The 18900-nt window shown below is 30.8% G+C and overlaps 1 protein-coding gene across 2 annotated transcripts in view; it reads right to left on the bottom strand.

Annotated features, from left to right (window-relative positions):
• Positions 1-12390, bottom strand: part of LOC110026148 — a 54309-nt gene extending 41919 nt beyond the window's left edge. For both annotated transcript variants that reach the window (XM_020726982.1, XM_020726991.1), the window contains exons 1-6: positions 11762-12390; positions 11406-11477; positions 2358-2612; positions 2218-2268; positions 585-1055; positions 446-502 (exon numbers count right to left, since the gene is read on the bottom strand). In XM_020726982.1, the coding sequence (XP_020582641.1) occupies positions 446-502; positions 585-1055; positions 2218-2268; positions 2358-2612; positions 11406-11477; positions 11762-12322 (1467 nt within the window). In that variant the 5' untranslated portion in view covers positions 12323-12390. The remainder of the gene's footprint in view (positions 1-445; positions 503-584; positions 1056-2217; positions 2269-2357; positions 2613-11405; positions 11478-11761) is intronic.
• Between the last annotated feature and the right edge of the window lie 6510 nt (positions 12391-18900).

Genomic DNA, 18900 nt, shown 5'->3' with positions numbered 1-18900 from the left:
GATGTCACAAATTCTTTAGTCTAGGTGATTGAATTCCCATTACAAGTGATATATTTATTCGTCGGGATAAGTGTATTACCTGTAGTATTATATTCAATCATCTAAATTATTTAAAATGTGAGACCCGCTTGGTCTTACCTATTTTAAAATTAAAATGTTACATTTAAAAAATCAAAAAAGGTTATATTTATATTTAAATTATTTTTAAAAGCACAAAATCATCACTCTTTTTCAAATCACGAAGGTTGGACAATAAAACGGCCGACACTCACCTATACAATATCACTCTAAAAAGTATTATATGATTATTGAGAGTTTGGGGGCAAGAGCAATTTTTCATCCAAAAGCTCATTCTATCAGTTCACAGCCTAAATATTAAATGCCAAATGCTTCGAACAACTAATTGTGCAGGCATCTTAACCATACAAGTTGATAGTTAACGCACCTGAATTTCCTCGTTGATCTTCTCTACTTCAGGCATTACCCCAGGAAGAGCAGGAACCTATAGAAACTTGAACATCAAATTATCTTTATAATTAACACAACATGAAACAGCGTCTAATGTTCTTATCATACATACACACCTTTAGAGTAACAAGATGATGAACTATCAAAGAGAGAGACTCTTCTTTCAATCTACAATAAAGGTCAACTAAACTGTAGGATGTTGATGCATTGGCTAGACCTTCACCTGATTCATAGGCGCCAAAAAGTTTAGCTTCTCTGGTCTCCACAGTACTTTGAAATTGCCAGTCAAGCTGATCAAAATCAATATCGCCATTAACATAAGCAGATGAGTTCCCGAGTTGATCTATTTCCTCCCCATTATTGATCGTATTTTGAGAAGGAAGAACAGCACGAGGACTACAAGTTTTCTCATACAGATTCTGTATGATGCCAGCAAGAGCAATAGTTGAATAATCCATCTTTCCAGCTCCTGTATTATGCTCAGTATGATCCTCAGATATTCCATTAAGATTTTCCTTGCCATTAGCATAAGAAGAGATGTTCAGGTCATCAACGTCCCACATGTTCCACTCTATCTCTTTTATGTCCTGGAAATATGCATCCATCATATAAACATGAAAAGATAAAAACAGATTACTATAATCAATAAGGCATTTTGGTACTAAATACCGTTCGCAGCAATTCCTAAAACACAAAGGAACAATTTTGCATTCTTGAGAAGAAATTACAAGATGAAGCAAGTAAAGTTATATTCACGAAAAAGACGTAAGAAATCAAATTTTAGAATACCGTCAAGCATGATATCAAAATCACCCATACATAGACTATAAAGACTGCACAAAAGAATCTGCATTTCAAGGCAATCCAATTGAGTGGTATTAATAAATACTTATCATTAAAAGATAGCCCAACAAAACAATAAAGCACTGATGACGCAACAAATCCTTTTATGAAGGAATAGAACAACATTATTTGCTAGGTACTCTAGCAAAGAATGAACACTGACTTTGAATCTACAAATAGCTTAATTAAGTACAGGGCTATTTTCCTGGCGGAAAGATCAACATGTGTTTCGTGAATTCATATATATAATACATAAGCTTGAAGAAAAATTGTCCCTAAGAAATTCAAATTCCATCAAGATAGAGAAGATTTTCAACATTCAAAATATCTTCCAAGATTGCAAGAGTTTCTGAGGATATTTAGTACTTAAAAAATGCAAGGAGAGTTCACTTAAACAAATGCAGACTTCCACAAAAACTTGAAAATCTTTATACTGTGTTTTCTACAGAAGCTTCTTCTTGCAGTTTCTTTATATTAAATTTTCCAGTTTCCACTATCCTCCCTTATGAGCTTCCCGGTTCCCTTCCCCGCCTAACCTTCTATGTCGTAATCTTAAAAATATGTGACGTATGGTTTAACTGAAAAAAAAAATTGAATTGCATTTTGAAAACAGAATTATGTATTGTATTGTGCATGGAATGTTTTGTATGTGCAGCCTTCTATGCAAAGATGGATTCCCCGGAGCTTTCATAAACCTTTACATGTTCAAAGTGTTAAATTCGAAGGTTTGAAAGTTTTATCCACTCTTTCAATTGAACTTCATTTTTTTTCCTGAAAATAATTGAACTTTATTTGTTGATGATTTACATGATCTACGGCTGAAATGAACTTCCCATCCATTTCATACTCAGGGATTACCTATATTCATAAGCATAAGAAATAAATAAGTAAACACTAATATCTAACCTCTTGCTTTTCAGGAGGGTGTACTAGATCTGCTTGATCATCTTGAATCTTCTGTTCTCCACGCAACACAAAAAGAAATGTGCATCAGGTTTCAAATTTTAGCTATAATAAAATATCAACCGGAAGAAGAAGAGGCCCACCTCTTTAAACCCATTTATAATAGCATATTCTGGGAATTCAATCTTGTATCCACTTGTGCCACTACTTGAAGTCCCATTTTCAAAACTGGGTAGCATCTCATGCAGTACCTTATCTGTTACAGAATGATTATAACCAAGTGACCCGTTTGTGAGTTTCTCATGTGCAGCAAAAACATCAGCTGGTTCTCTTTCTTGGCCATCCATGTTAAACTGCTCCAAGCCTTCCCAACCATTCTCCAACCTGTCAACAACAGCCTTTATAGTAGAATTATCAGATCCATGGAATAAAATACATATAGGTCCGTGCAAAGTATAAGAAGGATCTATATTAAATGGATCAATAGTACTTAATTTAAAGATAAGTTGAGAATATTCAGGTCAACTTATGGCGAGTTCACATTCAGGCTTTTCAGGTATGGTAAATTAATCCAGCTTATTTTCAGCATGGAAAGAAAAATAGAAAGGTATAAGAAAAATGTGAAAACCATTATACATCATGTGAATGCATCAAAAGATTTTCTTAGAACAAATAAAAGGCTATGTAACCGTTCAAACAAATCCTCATTTCTAAGATGTCAAGTGAAATGAATTTAAACTTCTTCCAGTGGAAAAGTACCTTCGATTAGTGATATCATAAGAATTTATTTAGTGGTTATTAAACAGATAGCTTCGCAAGATTGTATGTTGAGCGCATGGTACACTAGCCACATTCAACGAGAGCCTAATAAGCAAAGTCCACATGTTTGCCCTGGCTGACCCCCAATATAATGTAAAGCAACATAACAAAATTTACTATACACCGGAAAGATATTATATCATAATCGTGGAATGAATACAATTTATTCATAAGAAAGAGGGAAAGGCTAACATTGTCATTGTCGAGTCTCAAGCACTGAATGCAAAAAGTGCAGAGTTGCATAAGGTAGTCAACAACCAACATAATTTTTTTGTCGAAAAATCATGACATGAATCCTTCAACTTATTGTGTGAATGCTAGGGCTTTCCCTGAAAGCGACGCGTTGCATGACATTAATACAGTGAAAAGTGTGCAAGGGTCGTGACAGCAGCGCTTTGGTACAGTGTGAAATAAGCAAGGATTCTCACATTATGGACAAATGTGAGCAAAGAAGTTAGTTAATGAAACTAAAATTAGTATAGCTTCTTGGAATATAGGTACTCTCACAAGTAAATTAATGAAATTAGAAGATATTATAATTCATAGGAATATAAATAGCTTATGCATTCAAGAAACTGAATGAGTTGGAGAAAATATTAAGAAGATTAATAGCTTAGGGTTTAAACATTGGTATGCATGTAGCAGTCACACTAGCAATGGTGTAGGCATGATTATATATAAGAGTTGTAAGAATTAATAGAATTTGAGATAGAATTATAATCCTAAAAATTGATGTTGATATTAAGATTTTCAATACTATGAGTGTTTATACTCCTCAAATAAGTTTAGATATAGGTTCAAAAAAAATTTGGAATTACCAAAAGAATTAATACATATGATACAATTTGAAGAAATAATTTTTATTGGAGGAAATTTAAATGAACATGTTGATAGAATTGTAGAAAATTTTAGAAATATTCATGGTGATTAACGCTTTGAAGTGATTAATGATGAAGGTAAAACAATATTAAATTTTGTTTTAACTTATGATTTTATTATTGCTAATATTTTATTTAAGAAAAGAAATGAACATATTATCATTAATAAGAATCAATCTACTAAAAGTAAAATTGATTATTTTCATATGAAAAAAATAGATCGTCAATAGTGTAGATTGTCGGCTCATTCCAAGTGAAAATTTAAATACTCAACATTGATTATTAGTTTTGGATTTTAAGATGAGAAGTTATAAGATAAAAAATATAATGAACATTGTCCTAAAATTAAATGAGGGCACCTAAAAGACAAATAAAATTATTATGAGCAGACTTCAAAATTTCAAGATTTAAGATTTTCATAAAAAAAATAATTTTATGTGGGATAAAATAACACATTTTTACTTTGCTTGGAGAACCATTAAAATTGCTTTTCTTTTTGTAGAAAATAGTTTTCCCATTTTTTACTTTCTTTAATTAGTATACTTTCCTAAAAGTGCTTGGCATAGAATATCTTGTTGATCTCATTTTTGGTCAACTTCCTCAATCTTGGCCCCTAGCCATTCTATCTAAGCCTATGATCCATTCTTAGTACTTCTAGGTGGTTGGGTTGGTCTGGACATGGTCTGGTTGATTCAAGTTAGGTTTGGTTGACCCTAGCTTGGCCTAGTTGGTTTAGGTCTGGCTGGGTTGACCCTGGGTCTTCTTGAATGTGCTTTGATTGGCTTAGAAGAAATTGGTTTGGATTTAAATCAAATTTAAAATTAAATCAACCCAAAATTAAATCTAATTATCTAAGTAAAACCAAATTCAAACTTAAATTTTAATGAAGTTTAACTTAACATAAAATGAATCCAACTTAATACTAAAATAAAATTGAATATAAATTTTAAATTAATTTTAATTATTAGTAAATTTAACTTAAGATTACAACTTAAACCTAAATCTAAGTCAATAATCTAAATTAAAACCAAACATTCATGTAAATATAAATTAAACTAAATTAAAGTAAATTTAAAATTAACCCTAATAAAATTAAATCATAACATAAATCAAACTTAAATAAAAGACAACTAAAACTTAAACTAATCATAAACCTAAATTAAAATAAATACGAATCAAACATTATTTAAATTAAATTTAAATTTAAATTTAAGGTTAAATTGAGCTCCAAACTTAATCTAAACATGAAAATTAAAATTAAATAAAAACTAAAACAAGTTTAAAACGATAATATTAATTAAAATTAAACTAAATAAAATGCAAATTAAGCAAGATATACAGATATACCACTCTCCATAAGTATTGATATGTAAATGCATTTGAATTGAGTGGTATGTGTGTAAATACCCCTAAAATTAAACTAAAATAAATATAAAATTAAATTTATTTAAAACATAAACTTAAATTAAACTTAAAATAAATAAAATTTAAGCTAAAACCAGCCATTTTTCCCTTTCAATCCTAACCCTTCATTGTCTTTGATCAAGAAAAAGGGGAGGTTAAATACCTAAAATGACCCTCACTTGATGCCCGAACTAAGGATTATCGACATCCACTACCCTAGCCAAAAGTAGAGGCTTTCCTCTCCATTTTACAGAAAAGAGATCTAGTTGAAAGAGGTTTTCTTACATTCACGAAATCCTTAGCCTCTTCTTATACTAGTGAAAATGTACCGCATCTCCTTCCTTTGTCGAGAAGGATAGTCGAAATCTCAATCCCAAACTGAGCAAACTAGCTCTTTCAGCCTCCTACTCACAAAACCAGTCTATTGGGTTCTCGACGTGCCGAGGATAGCAAAACTGAAGCCCATTTCCCCCTTCCCCTTTTTCGTTTTGCATGTTTCAAGTCGTCTACCTCTCGCAAAGTTGTACTTCTCTTCAAAATGAATTTATGCATGTATTATTTAAAGAGATGTTGAATTTTCTTGGTGTCGATATTTATTTCCTTTTGACGCTTTCATGAAATCAAACTTCAATTGTTTAAAAAGATTATTTATCTTGAATGTATATGAATTCATGTGATGTCTTATTATTTAAAGCTTCAAGTTTTCGTTTCATATTTTTTTTAATGTTGATTTTTGTTTAGGCCCCATTTGGTACAATTGTAACTGTTCGAAAAAGCAGTTGTGAAGTTGCTGTCAGGAGAAACTTATGTTAAGTTGTTGTTAGGAGAAGTTGTTGCAGTTTGTTTGGATAGTTTATCTGTTGTGTTGCGACTGTTTCTAAAATAAAGATTAAAATGCCTTTGTAAAATGTAATTGTAAGCAATGGTGGAACCAAGGGGGGGCAGTTGCCCCTATAGATTTTTAATAAATATGCAATATCAAGTTAAACATTAAAAATTTTGCCCCCCTTGAAGTGATGATGAAAGAAATGGGTTGAAAATTTTGTTCATCAAAAAATATCCTTTTCGTATTATATTAATTATTTAACACATATTATACTTGACAATAGTAGTTTTATCAAAAATTGTTATTACAGTTTGTCAAATTTTCACATATTTAACATTTATAATTGATTTGATTTATTCTTCCTGCAAAAGATAAAATCAATTAAAAATTGTTTAAACAATTATTGCAATTGATGTACTAGATATTGATAAGGGATTAAATCGAGTCGGTACATTAAAATGTGCAAGAGAAACATGTTAAGAGTCACATTTGAGTTCTCTCCATAATTTGGTGATATAAGATGTCATTTTTGTTATTTTAAAAAAAAGTTCTTTAAAAAATTCATCATGTCAAACAAGTGAAACCAATGAAACTTTTGATATAATATCATCTCATTTGATTTATTTTATTTTACATATTATGACAAAAAATTTAGAAATTACAGATGATATTTATCGAGCATTATAAAAAAAATCATAAATATCTTGATGCATTTAATATCAACAACTAATATATTTTTTTTTCAAAATTTAAGAGAAACAAGATTGTCATATTTTTTTTCCGGAAGATGAAATTATTTTGTGAAAAATATGATATATTTACTTTAAATATGAATTCTTCTTTGGAGTTCGAGGACGCTCGTATCACAAAAAAATATTGTTATATTAGAGCATCATTATAAAATTGATATTTTCATAACCACTTTAAACACAACTGTAGGAGATGAATAATAGATTTAAGAAAAATATTATAAAATTTTAATTATCAATTCTACATTAGATCCTCGAGAAGTATATCAACCATTAAAATTTAATGTTATTTATTAACTTGCAAATAAATTCTATCATAAAGACTTTATAGATAAAAATAAGCTACACTTAAAATTTTAATTATAACATTTTAAGATTGAAGCTCATCAGAATAATTTTTTTTAAAATCTCTCAAAACTTCTGATTTATGCAAATGCTAGCTAATATAAGAAAATCAATCATATATTATCTTATTGGTCGTTTAACTAGATTGATTTTGACATTGTTTATCTTGATAACAACAACTAAATGTGTATTTTCAACTATGAAGATTGTTAAGAGAAGGTTGACCATTCAAATTTGATGCTATTTATTAATTTGCAAATAAATTCTATCATGAATATTTTATATATAAAAAGAAGCTACACTTGAAATTCAATTCGAACATTTTAAAATTGAAGCTCATCAGAATAATTTTTTTTTTAAATCTCTCAGAAAGTTCTGATTTATGTCAAATGCTAGCCGAGCTAAGAAAATCAGTCATATATTATCTTATTGATCGTTTACTTAGACTGATTTTGACACTGCTTATCTCAATAACAACTACTAAATGTGTATTTTCAACTATGAAGATTGTCAAGAGAAAGTTAAAAAATAAAATTAAAGATGATTTTTTTGAAAGTTCAATGATGACATATATTAAAAAGGTATTGTAATGAGTTTTGATATAAAAGAAATGATTAAAGATATCAATGCCATGAAGAAGCGTTATACACAATTCAATATGTATAATCGTGACAACTAGATTAAAATAGTTTTTTTTTTTTTACTTCATGATATAAGTTTTATTTTTATTTCATTTTATTTATTCAAGTTGTTATTTTGTTTTAAAAAGGATAAAATTTTAATTGTAATATATTTTAGCTAATTTTTAATTTCACCCCCTTCTTTGAAATTTTGGTTCTGCACCTGGTTCTGAGTGCACAGTTTTAGAAACAATTCAAATTAAACAGCATAACTAAACCTCAAAATATTACAAAAAGTCACAAATTTAAAATATTATATTAAATTTATACATTACTTAACGTTAATAAATAGCACAAAAATTGCAAATTAAAATATGAATAAATAAGATTATAATATTAAACTTCATATCCAAATGTCAAACCTCTTGGAGAATTTTTTTCTGAAATTAATCTCCATACATTATTGCTATCTAAAGTGGACTCCACACATTCTTCAACCCATCAAAAAATTACAATCATCAGGTGTTATGTTTCTAAAACACCTATAAAATCTTCTACTATAGTCAGCTTCTCCTCGAGACATAAATACACAACATTGCATATAGTAATTGCAGCACACAATTATAGAGCTAGTCAAATTTTCTGAACTCATATTTTTTTATAATGCATAGTTTAAGCTTAGATTAGTGTTAAAATAAAAAATTGTAAAGAAAAAAAATAGAAAAAAGTAAACGTAAAAGTGATATAATGGGATTATTACAAAAAACAATCTAGGCTCAGAATCAATATAAAGAGAAAAAAAATATGGCATCGTAACAAGATAGTTGACGTAGGAGCGTCAACACTATTGTTGTCCATGCTATGTTTAAGTTCAATTTTTATGTGTTAGTGCTCATTTTTATGTGTTTATTTAATTGGATGGAATACTTGTAAATATAAGAATCTAGGCCTTTATAAAAAAGAATTGTCTGTGTAAAGAGGGTCAATTTTGTTAGAGAGTTTTTTGGCTTTTCCTGAATGTTGGCTTTTTTTTCCTGCATTTGTATCCTGAGATGGCTCTCAAGTGGTGATTTTGTCATTATATCTTGTCTTTTCCAAGAAATCCCGACGTGCATTATTTTTGGTTGTTTTTCCCGCATTTTATGTTGATTTTTTTAAAATTTCTCAAGTAGATCTTTGCTTCTTCTTAGTTGTTTTTCCTTTTTTTATATATATATTTTTGTTGATTTCCTCTAAAGATTTATGCTTCCTCTTAATTTTCAGTAACTTATTCTCACTGTAGTGGCTTCATTTTGATATTAGAGAACGGTTCTTGAACATCTCTTATCTTCCTCTCCCAATTCTTGCACATTTCTTCTGCTTTATCTCCCATTTCTCGTACATTTCTTATTTTTTATCTCCTAGTTCTTGCGCATTTCTTCTCTTCTTTCCACTTCATCGCACTCCATTGTTTTCTTTTCTTCTCTGCGGCTTCATTTTTCACTCCTTGTAATATTGTATGGGGTCATGACCTGACCTAATAGCTTAGAATTAATCAAGTCGGAAACTTCGATCAGGATGATATTAGCATTTCATTTAATTTCCACATATTTTCATAACTTCTTATTAATAAAAGAACCACTTAAAAACCACAAAATATATTATACAGAAATCAAATCATATAAAATTAATATCATGTTCTGCAAGTAAAATATTTCAAACTAATATCATTAATTATAAGTAAAAAGTATAATATATATAACCGCAACACACAACATAATAGCTATGAGCAATAGTTCTCCTTCTGTAAACTAAATCTGTCATGTCAGACGTATCAATCTATATTTTTTTCCTGAAAAAATAAATTCAACGATAAGTTTTCCACCACTTAGCAGGTAATTACAATCTTATTATACATTAAATTAATATACAAATGCAATGCACGAATATCCCAAATGTATGCAATTTGTTGATAAATCAAAACTATAAATTTTTATTTCTAATTTAACCCTTTCGATTTCAATTTAAGCATTTATCATGTTTAATCTCTTTAAGAAGTCATCAAAATTACAATCATACCCGAAAGTATTTTCAAAATTGTACATGTAGGCACCCTCAAAATTTTGCACCCGAAAGTATACCTTCATCATTTTTATTTCCTTTTTCATGCACGAATACATCACATTCTCTGATAATAACATTTGGGGTAATCTTGAATGACTTAAGTTTTTACATTTCATTTCCTTTAATTACCTCAATTTATAGTCATTACACAATCATTTTCCCTTTTACCATTTTATTTCATTCATTTTAATAATACTTAAGCTTACAACATGCATAAAATTATAGAAATAATTGTATGAAGCTTTGAGGCAATTCCTTATTTAATAAATATTAATTTAATACATATAAAAATGTAATTACTCACCTTTAATGTCGCAAATTTCATCTTTTCCTTCCAATCTAAACTTCTAAAGCTTAAATCCAACTTAATTAAACTTATTATTAATATTTTAATACACAAATTTGTATATATTAGAATCATTATTTAATAATAAACAACACTAACATTTACCTCAGTTATCTCAATCTCCTTTGTAGAAATATTAACAGTTGTCGCCCTCCAATTCGAGACTTTAATGTTAAGTAATTACTCGATCTCTTTTCTTTAGTATTGATTCAGATCCATTTTAAGTTAAGTTACACTTCATTTAAATTTTAAAGTCTGATCTAAGTTTACTTAATTAGATTTAAGTCTGGGTTGATTTTAATTTTAATTTTGATTTTAACCAAACATAAGTTTGTCTAAGCTAATCCAAGCACACCCAAGCTAACCTAAGAGCCAAGCCAGGGTCAGTCAAACCTAACTTGAATCAACCAGACCAAGCAGCACTTGCCCAACCACATAGGAGCACCAAGAAGGGACTTTAGGCTTAGATAGAATTTGTCAAGGAGTGAAAGTTGACTAAAAAAGAGGTCAACAAATCATTTTGTAGTTACTTTAGATCTTAATTTCTAAGTGACTTAAAAAACTATTTTTTATAAAACAGCTTAAAACCAATTTTTAGCAAAACAAAAACAGAAACAAACAAGTTCTTAATTGATGCAATTTTTGTTTTCAATGTTATGTTTCAATTTCTTAAGAACAAATGGATAGGAAGATCTAAGTAAGAGTTAGTTTGAGGCAGCAGCAACTGTTTGAAGAAGTAGATGTGAAGTTGTTGAAGAAGAAACTGTTGTTCAAAAAATTAAGGTGGCTATTACATAAAAAAATTCTGAAAATATTAGACTGTAAGTTTTTAGCAGTCACCACAGGTAATCAGGCCTAGTAGGAAAACTCAGCTTTCAACTATAATTTTTTTGAGAATGCAAGCAAAAAGCAGTTTTGTCGAACAGGAAAAACTGTAGTACAACACCGCACCGCCGCCCCAAACGCACTAAATAAACTAAAAAGTTACATTCTATGCACCTAAAAATAGACTAGAGAATGAGGTTAGGTCTGGTATACAATATGGGCAGAAAAAAACTCTAAAACGAGAGCAGATGCAGAGAAAACAAAACAAGTGCTCACCTGACTACTTCCATTTTCATTGGCAACCGTTACCATTTCCAACCCAATGACAGCCCCACCTGCCGCTTCCATCTGCTTGAACACAAAAATCAGCAACCAGACTAAATTAAACCACTTAAATGTTCGAGTCTTTAAAAGAAATTTGCAGCCCATTAGCTTATGAGCAGAACATGCGCCGGTCAGACTGATAGATAAAATTAGTATAAGCAAATTAGTTAGCATGGACAGAACTTGTTCAAATTGGCTCGAGTATTATAGGTTTAACACTCCGACAGAACTCAACAGTAACAAATGGAAAATGCGAATTCATAAAACCGACCCCAAATAGCTGATATAAAACTGAAGATGATGACTACCTTAGGTCTAGCATCAATTGACATGGCATCCTTGAATTCCCAACTTCCCATATCAAAATCATCCACCTCTTCCTTTCCTCCAACATCAATCTGTCTATATAACCTCTCAATCATATCACTGAACTTCCCAGCCGTCGCTGGTCTTGAAGACGAAGAAGTCGAGAATGAAAAAGAAGCAATTCCATTCTCAAAAACCCCACTACCCTCCATGGTTACCGAATCCGTCTCATCTTCATTTTCGCCAAATATAGACAGCGGTATCGCACCCTTTGGTTTCACCCACGCTTTATTGCTCGGCGGTAACGGATCGAGCGGAGGAGAAAAAGGCGAAGATGACTGGGGCTGAAGAGAGTGAGATTCAAGCTGGCTGGCAACGAAATCACCCCAGTCATCATCGTCGGCGTCGGCGGTGGAGAGAACAGTTGGCGCGGTATAGGAGAGGGAGGAGGGTGCGTGAGATGGGAACGAGAACACGAAATCGCCGAAATCGTCGTCGTCTCCGCTTATGTTATTGATGTCACCGGCAAGGGAAGGGAACAACGCCGGTGAGTTCGCCGGCATAGGGTCGGATTTGGGGATCTCAAAGCGATGAATCGACCGGTGGAGGTGGACAGGTGGGATGGCCGAATAAAAATAATTATGATTTTGTTTATATGTGCATAAATACTCAACAGGTTGGATCTAATGAAGGTGACGGAAATGAAGATGCCATTGGAATGATGGCGTTAATTAAGGTATTTTCGTAATTATAGAAAGGGAGATTTTTTGAATTTTAATATTCAATAACTCAATTTGAGTTTAATCAATAATTTAATAAAATGATACAATAAATTATGTTTTTTTAAGTTTAACATAAATAATGTAATTTTAAAAATTTAATTATTGATGTATGCTAGAAGGTTCAGGACGGTGGAGTCATAGATTATCATTTTAGAATTGTACGAAGATTTAGTACACACTCAGATAAAAGAAAAATAATTATAAGAGACACCATAAGTTTTATGTGTGAAGTCCGAAAAAAAGAAAAAACTGCGAGAACTGACTTAGTTGAAGAAATTCGCTATAACTTAGTAATTACAGTTATAATTTCTTGTCCCGCAGGCGTGAAAGGGTGGTTATACAATATTTGGAGTTCTAACGTCAGTGTGTGGATGAACTTGTTGTAAGAAGTGGGCTGCGAACGATGGTGATCAGTGATGGTGGGCGAGTGGTAGTTGTTGATGGTGGTTGTTGCTAGTTGTAAGAGTGATGTCAGATGAACTTGTTGTAAGAAGTGGGCTGCGAACGATGATGATCAGTGATGGTGGGCGAGTGGTAGTTGATGATGGTGGTTGTTGCTAGTTGTAAGAGTGATGTCAGACTTCAACACTTTCTCCAAGCTTTAAGCTCTCTCTTCTGGTTTTAAGCTCCCCTCCCCTCATGAGAGGGGTGGGGCTTTGCTTATATAGTTTTTGTTGCGATTAATGAAACAATATAAACAACTTTGGTCAGACAGGTCAAAAGACTTCTCTCGATCAGACGGTGTTTGATAGACATCTTAGTGCTTTAATGATGTCGGAATTGAGCAATCTTATGCCCGTTAGATTTGTATTGTCAATGCACTCGATTGGAACTTAAGCTCCTAAATTAAGCATTTTTTTAACTTTCTATATATGTCTAAAAAGCTTATAAAAGAAATTTAATGGTTTGGCTGGTCATGATTTCACTTGGATTTGACCAATTTTTGTATTAGTAGTTTGTTTCGTCAAGCCAACCAATTTGACCAGAGCTCTAGATGACTTCATTGAATTTTGAATATTCATTGCTCCAAAGATTGCCTCGAGACTTGTGATGCCTCGAGATTTGTGTCGGGTGATTGGGAATTTGTTGATGGCGTATCAATTATTAAATATATAATAAATATCTCAATATTTAAATAACAAACATCCAAATAATTCTAATAAGTTATTTCAAATTTTAATAATTTAATTAAAAAAATTAAATATGAAATATAAATATCACACCTCAATAGCTTTAAAAAAAGTTATGATGAATGGATATTCAATGTTGTAAGAATCTAAAATGAGTAAAATCTACTGCAATTTTCCTAAGTATAACTTAGTTTCCTCAAGGTTCCTACTGGCCTCCATTTGCCACACTGGCATGAGATTCAACGATATGATTGGTTCCTTTTCCTGCCATCCCTCAATCTGCCATATGGTACTGAGAAACTTTTGGCCCACTATGTAATCATCTTCTTCCTCAAAACTTCATTTTTTGCCCTCCTTGACTCATTTTTCAATGTCTTTCTTCTCCATTAGAAACTCACCATGCAGAGCCCTTCTACGAATTGCTTTAATCTACTTTAGCCACTCTAGCTTGTCTTGTTGGTAGTCATAGCATGGTCTATAAATAGACCACCTCCTCTCATCAAAAAAGGAGAAGTGCATTAACCTAGGGGAAACTCTGCCCAATTGCTTTCAGTGCTTTCTACACTTACCCTAAGTTCAATCCCACAAGTTTCCAGCCTTTAAACCCCACACAGAACCCTAATTTTCAAGCTCAAATCCTGGGCATTTCTCGGCCTTGGAATCAACCCCTATCATACTCAAAATTGACCATCCCAAAAGCTTCACAACACTCCAAAACCACTTTCCAAATCAAAGCCCCATCATCCCAACCCTCACTCGAGCCACCTCTTGACCTAGAACATACTTAAGCTCAATTGCAGATCGAATTGAAGCTTTGAGGACATTCATGGATTCAAAGAAAAGCTCAGAAACAAACCTAATTGAAGCCTCACCTCTTGCGCAACGGTATAACCTGAAAGTTCTCATTTTTATCCCGGTTTGTACATTTGTGAAGAAGATTTACATTTCATGCGTATCTAACCATATAGATGTGTTCGTCTTGCTTAGATGAAGGTGTAAAAACAAATCACACTTAATTTGGTTAAATATCGAGCGAGAGATTAAGGTTAGAACACGAACAGTTTTTTAGTTAGGGCGACCAGAGACGATGAATGAATGTCATTTATTTCCGCGTGCATCAAACGAGCGGTCGAAATCGAGCCAGACGGATGACGAATACATGAACTGCATGCACACGTGCCAGCCGACGTGGAAAGTGTAACTAACCAGAGAGCACCGCATGGGATTTCGAAGTTCTCAAGGATGATAGGGCGCCGCGTCGGATAAGTAGAAAATTAGGATATTTTGGAATTATTTAATTAGAGAAACTTTAAAAATTGATATCTTGGTGTAGAAAAATCATTTAAAAAAATTAAAAAAAAAACTTTGTGCTCAGTGAACATGGGAGAATTTATTTAACCAAAAATCAAAAATATTTATCAAATATTTTAATTTAAATTAATTAAATACTCTATAAAGAAAATTAATTATAATTAATTAAATATATATCAAATTAAGTGAAATTTTGATGTTTTGATCTGAATGACATTAGGGGCATCCTCTGATTTTTTTCAAAAGGTCAGAGAGCATCTTTATGATCAAAAACTCTAATTTTTAAAAACTTTTAGTATTATTCTAATCAAATAATTATAAGAAATAAAATAAAGTAGAAAAATACAAAATCAAGTTTGATATGTTCACTGTGGACAGGAACCTTAAGAAAAATAAAAATCAAAATTAAAATATTTAAAAAAACATTTCTCCCTTTTAAAATAATAAAAAATACAAAAAACTAGAAAAATACAAAATAATTCAAAAAATCATCAAAATATCCCAAAATAAAAAAAAATATATTGTAAAGTTTCTATAAAAATTTGAATGTCGGAAAAGTTATTTTTAATATAAAAATGTATTTTTTAAGTAAATATAATTTTTTGCTTAAAATAATTATAGAAAATAAATTAAAAAATAGGAAATTTTTAAAATTAGCTTGGAAGATTTCTTAAGACCAGAGGAATCTATGAAAAATAAAAGTAAAGTCAAAACAATAATTTCATTTTTGAGCTACTTTCAATTTAAAAATAATTAAAAATAGTTAAATATCATCAAAATATAAATATACTTCAAAATATCATAAATTATTCCCTAAGTGTAGAAAACGAATTAAAAGCATTTTTATAAATTTTTAAAGGCGTAAAATGGTATTCTTTAATATTTAAATCTATTTCTCCTTATTTTTGGATAAATAAATTATAAAAATTAAAAATTTATATCATAAAAAATAGCTTCTCTTGGTCCTCGGAAGTTTGAGAGACATATAAAAATTATAAAAGTCAAATTTTTAAATAAAATGTATTTTCTGTTTATTTATCTCTTAAAATCAATTAAAAATTATAAAATTTAAAATATAATTCAAAAATTCACAAAATTTATTCCAAATGTCCTCTAATTTATGTGAACCTCCTAAAATATCTTAAGGGTAGAAAAGATGTTTGGATTCGTAACATTGATTAATATTGAAAATTCATAATTTTGAATCAAAATAATAATTAAAAATTAAATAAAAATAAAAAATGTGAATTCTTCTCTTATGTATAAATTGACCCATGAGTAGTGTAACAACAAAGTTTCAAAGTCATTCGAGTTAAATTGAAGAAATTATGAAATAAAGAACCCTAGGTTTAAAAGGGTAATTATGGAATTTTGAACTCCAAATTAAAATCTAGATCAAATCAGAGGGTAAATTGGTATTAATTATGATAATTAACTCTATGAAATGATTAAAACACAAAGAGTTAAAAGGTAGAAACAAATTCACTTCACTTTCTATAAAGGATAAAATTGTAATTAATTAAATTGTTATGAATTGGAGGATAGATAAGTCTTTGATTATTCTAATGTAAGGGGCTTGAGTTAGGAAGATAATAACTCACTAATTTGAACCACCAATCAATGGTTAAGTGCAATTCAATCTTTCACTGCAAATTAAACACCATATTATAAAACTTTTATAAAATTACAACTTTACCACTCAACCTTTAAGAGTTTGGTAGTGAACTATGGTTAATCTAAAATTACTTAATGAGGCTTAGAAAAGAAACATAAGTAATAATACACATCGTTGAAACAATACGAGCTCAAGTTCAATTAGAAAGATATGTAGGCTCCTTAATAACTTGGTTTTCCCTAAGAGTTCTTACTCTTATAATTCATCAACATAAAAATGAATAATTAGTTGCCCCTACTCATGGGTTAATTTAAACAACAATGTTCACTAAGTAAACGTTAACACATCACAACTAAATCTTAACTTAACCAGGGTTGATTAATTCAATGACATAATAAGCTTAGGTGCACTCAAAATGATCTAGAAACTTCTAAAGTGGTTTTGGGTTATGCCCTGAATCCCTTTGCAAGATTTTTGACATTTTTTAAGGACATCTAAATTTATTATAGCCCTTTGAAGAAAACCATCCGCAAAATCTTATAAGGGCCGACCAAGATATGATTCGGGACCGACAATTCGCCAATTCCAATAAAATACCCTACCCTACTTATCCCACATTTAAATCAAATGCTTAAGGGTTTGAGTCTTGAATAAGGCATTCAAATCTTTGTAAGCAACTGAGGATATTTGCTGATACCACATATGGATCATCGGGCTAGTGTGAGCCAAAGGTCTTGGTGGCAATGGAGATGACGACATCACTTATCTGTGCTAGATGAGGGATACAAAGTGGGATTTAGAATAATGTATCATACCCTAAGGATCTTTCGGGAAAGAGGATATGACAGATGATACTATTCATCAACCCCTGGTAGGAGTTGCCCCTAGCTCTCTTAGGTTGTTGGTACTCCTAGCCTAGTTATAATGATTACTCGTGGACTATAGTGCTTTAAAAACATAAACCCTAAAAAAAATATTTTTTTTGGACGTGATTATTTTTTGAGTTTAAAATGAACCTATTTGCATGAAAAACTAAAAGAACTTTTGATGAAATCTTATAAAGGTCCACGGATTGATCACTTAGATCGAGGTTAGGAGTTTCATTTCCTCGAAATGCCAGGTTGGTGTGTTTTTCCAGTGTTGGATAATAAAGCACACAACCCAGCTTTGAGCCCCCACCTTCACTAATATCTTACACTTAGTCTCGATCTTCTATATGTGACATCGAGTTTTGTTTTACTTGCTCGTGTTTTTTTGATGATTTGTTTTTCGGGTTTCCTTTGTGTCAGATTCCATTTGCAATTCATTTAAAATTTCTACAATTATTACACCAAGTTTATGCTACTAACCCATGCAGCTGCAGTATGAGCGTCAGGTAGGTAGGTGTCATATGATTCATTTCTTGCACTTTTGCTACTCTACCTTACAACATTTTTCTTAGACATTCATGATTCATTTTACCTGCAAAACAAAACAACAAAATTATACTTCAAAAAATAATAATACACCTTTAAACCTTTTGAACGCACTTAACTTACTCCTTTCGGGGTTACGAGGATCTCTCAGATGAGGTAACCTACGGTTGCTAAAAAGAATTCTCTGGTCTAAATAATTTTAATCGCTTATTTAGACTAAGTAAATTCAAAAGAAAATAGTGGTGTCGGGACGACGGATCCTTCGGATCTTGACTGGTGTCGTTTAACTTAAATTAAAATTCTCCTGAAACTTTCAATAATGACAAATAAAAACACAAAATATAAATGATCATAATTCAGAACACACATAATCCTTAAAGTTGTTACTTCAACGAGGAGCATTGGAGCAAGCCGTGATAGACGGAGGGTAACGATCTACAACAACAAAATAAGTCTACATCAGCTAAACCATTCAAAAAAGATAGAGTGAGGGTTTATATCGCATGAGACAAACTACCTCGAAGTCCTATGACTTCGAGTTAAATGCTTTTAGATAATTGAAATTCAAATTTTGGGTTAATCGAAATTTAAATTTTAAGTTAAATGCTTTTGGAAAAACGCTTGAAACCAAAACAACAAAAGGCTTTATTGGAATAATTAAAAAAATAAATTTTATAAATACTAATATATCATGATTTTAAACCATTTAATAAAATTATAAAACAAACTAGATCAACTTATTTCATTTTTAACAATTACTGAAGAAAAAGAAATAAGTTATGAAATTATCTCTTCAGCTCTTGTAATACAACCGCCTCCTAGTCCTAATTTCTAATTAGGTCCATTTATTCAAAATTTTGAATAATTAATTATAAAAATAAAAAAAAA

This window comes from Phalaenopsis equestris, unplaced genomic scaffold (genome assembly GCF_001263595.1).
Source record: "Phalaenopsis equestris unplaced genomic scaffold, ASM126359v1 Scaffold000002, whole genome shotgun sequence".
Classification (NCBI taxonomy): Eukaryota; Viridiplantae; Streptophyta; class Magnoliopsida; order Asparagales; family Orchidaceae; genus Phalaenopsis; species Phalaenopsis equestris.
This window is presented reverse-complemented; position numbering and strand designations above follow the sequence as displayed.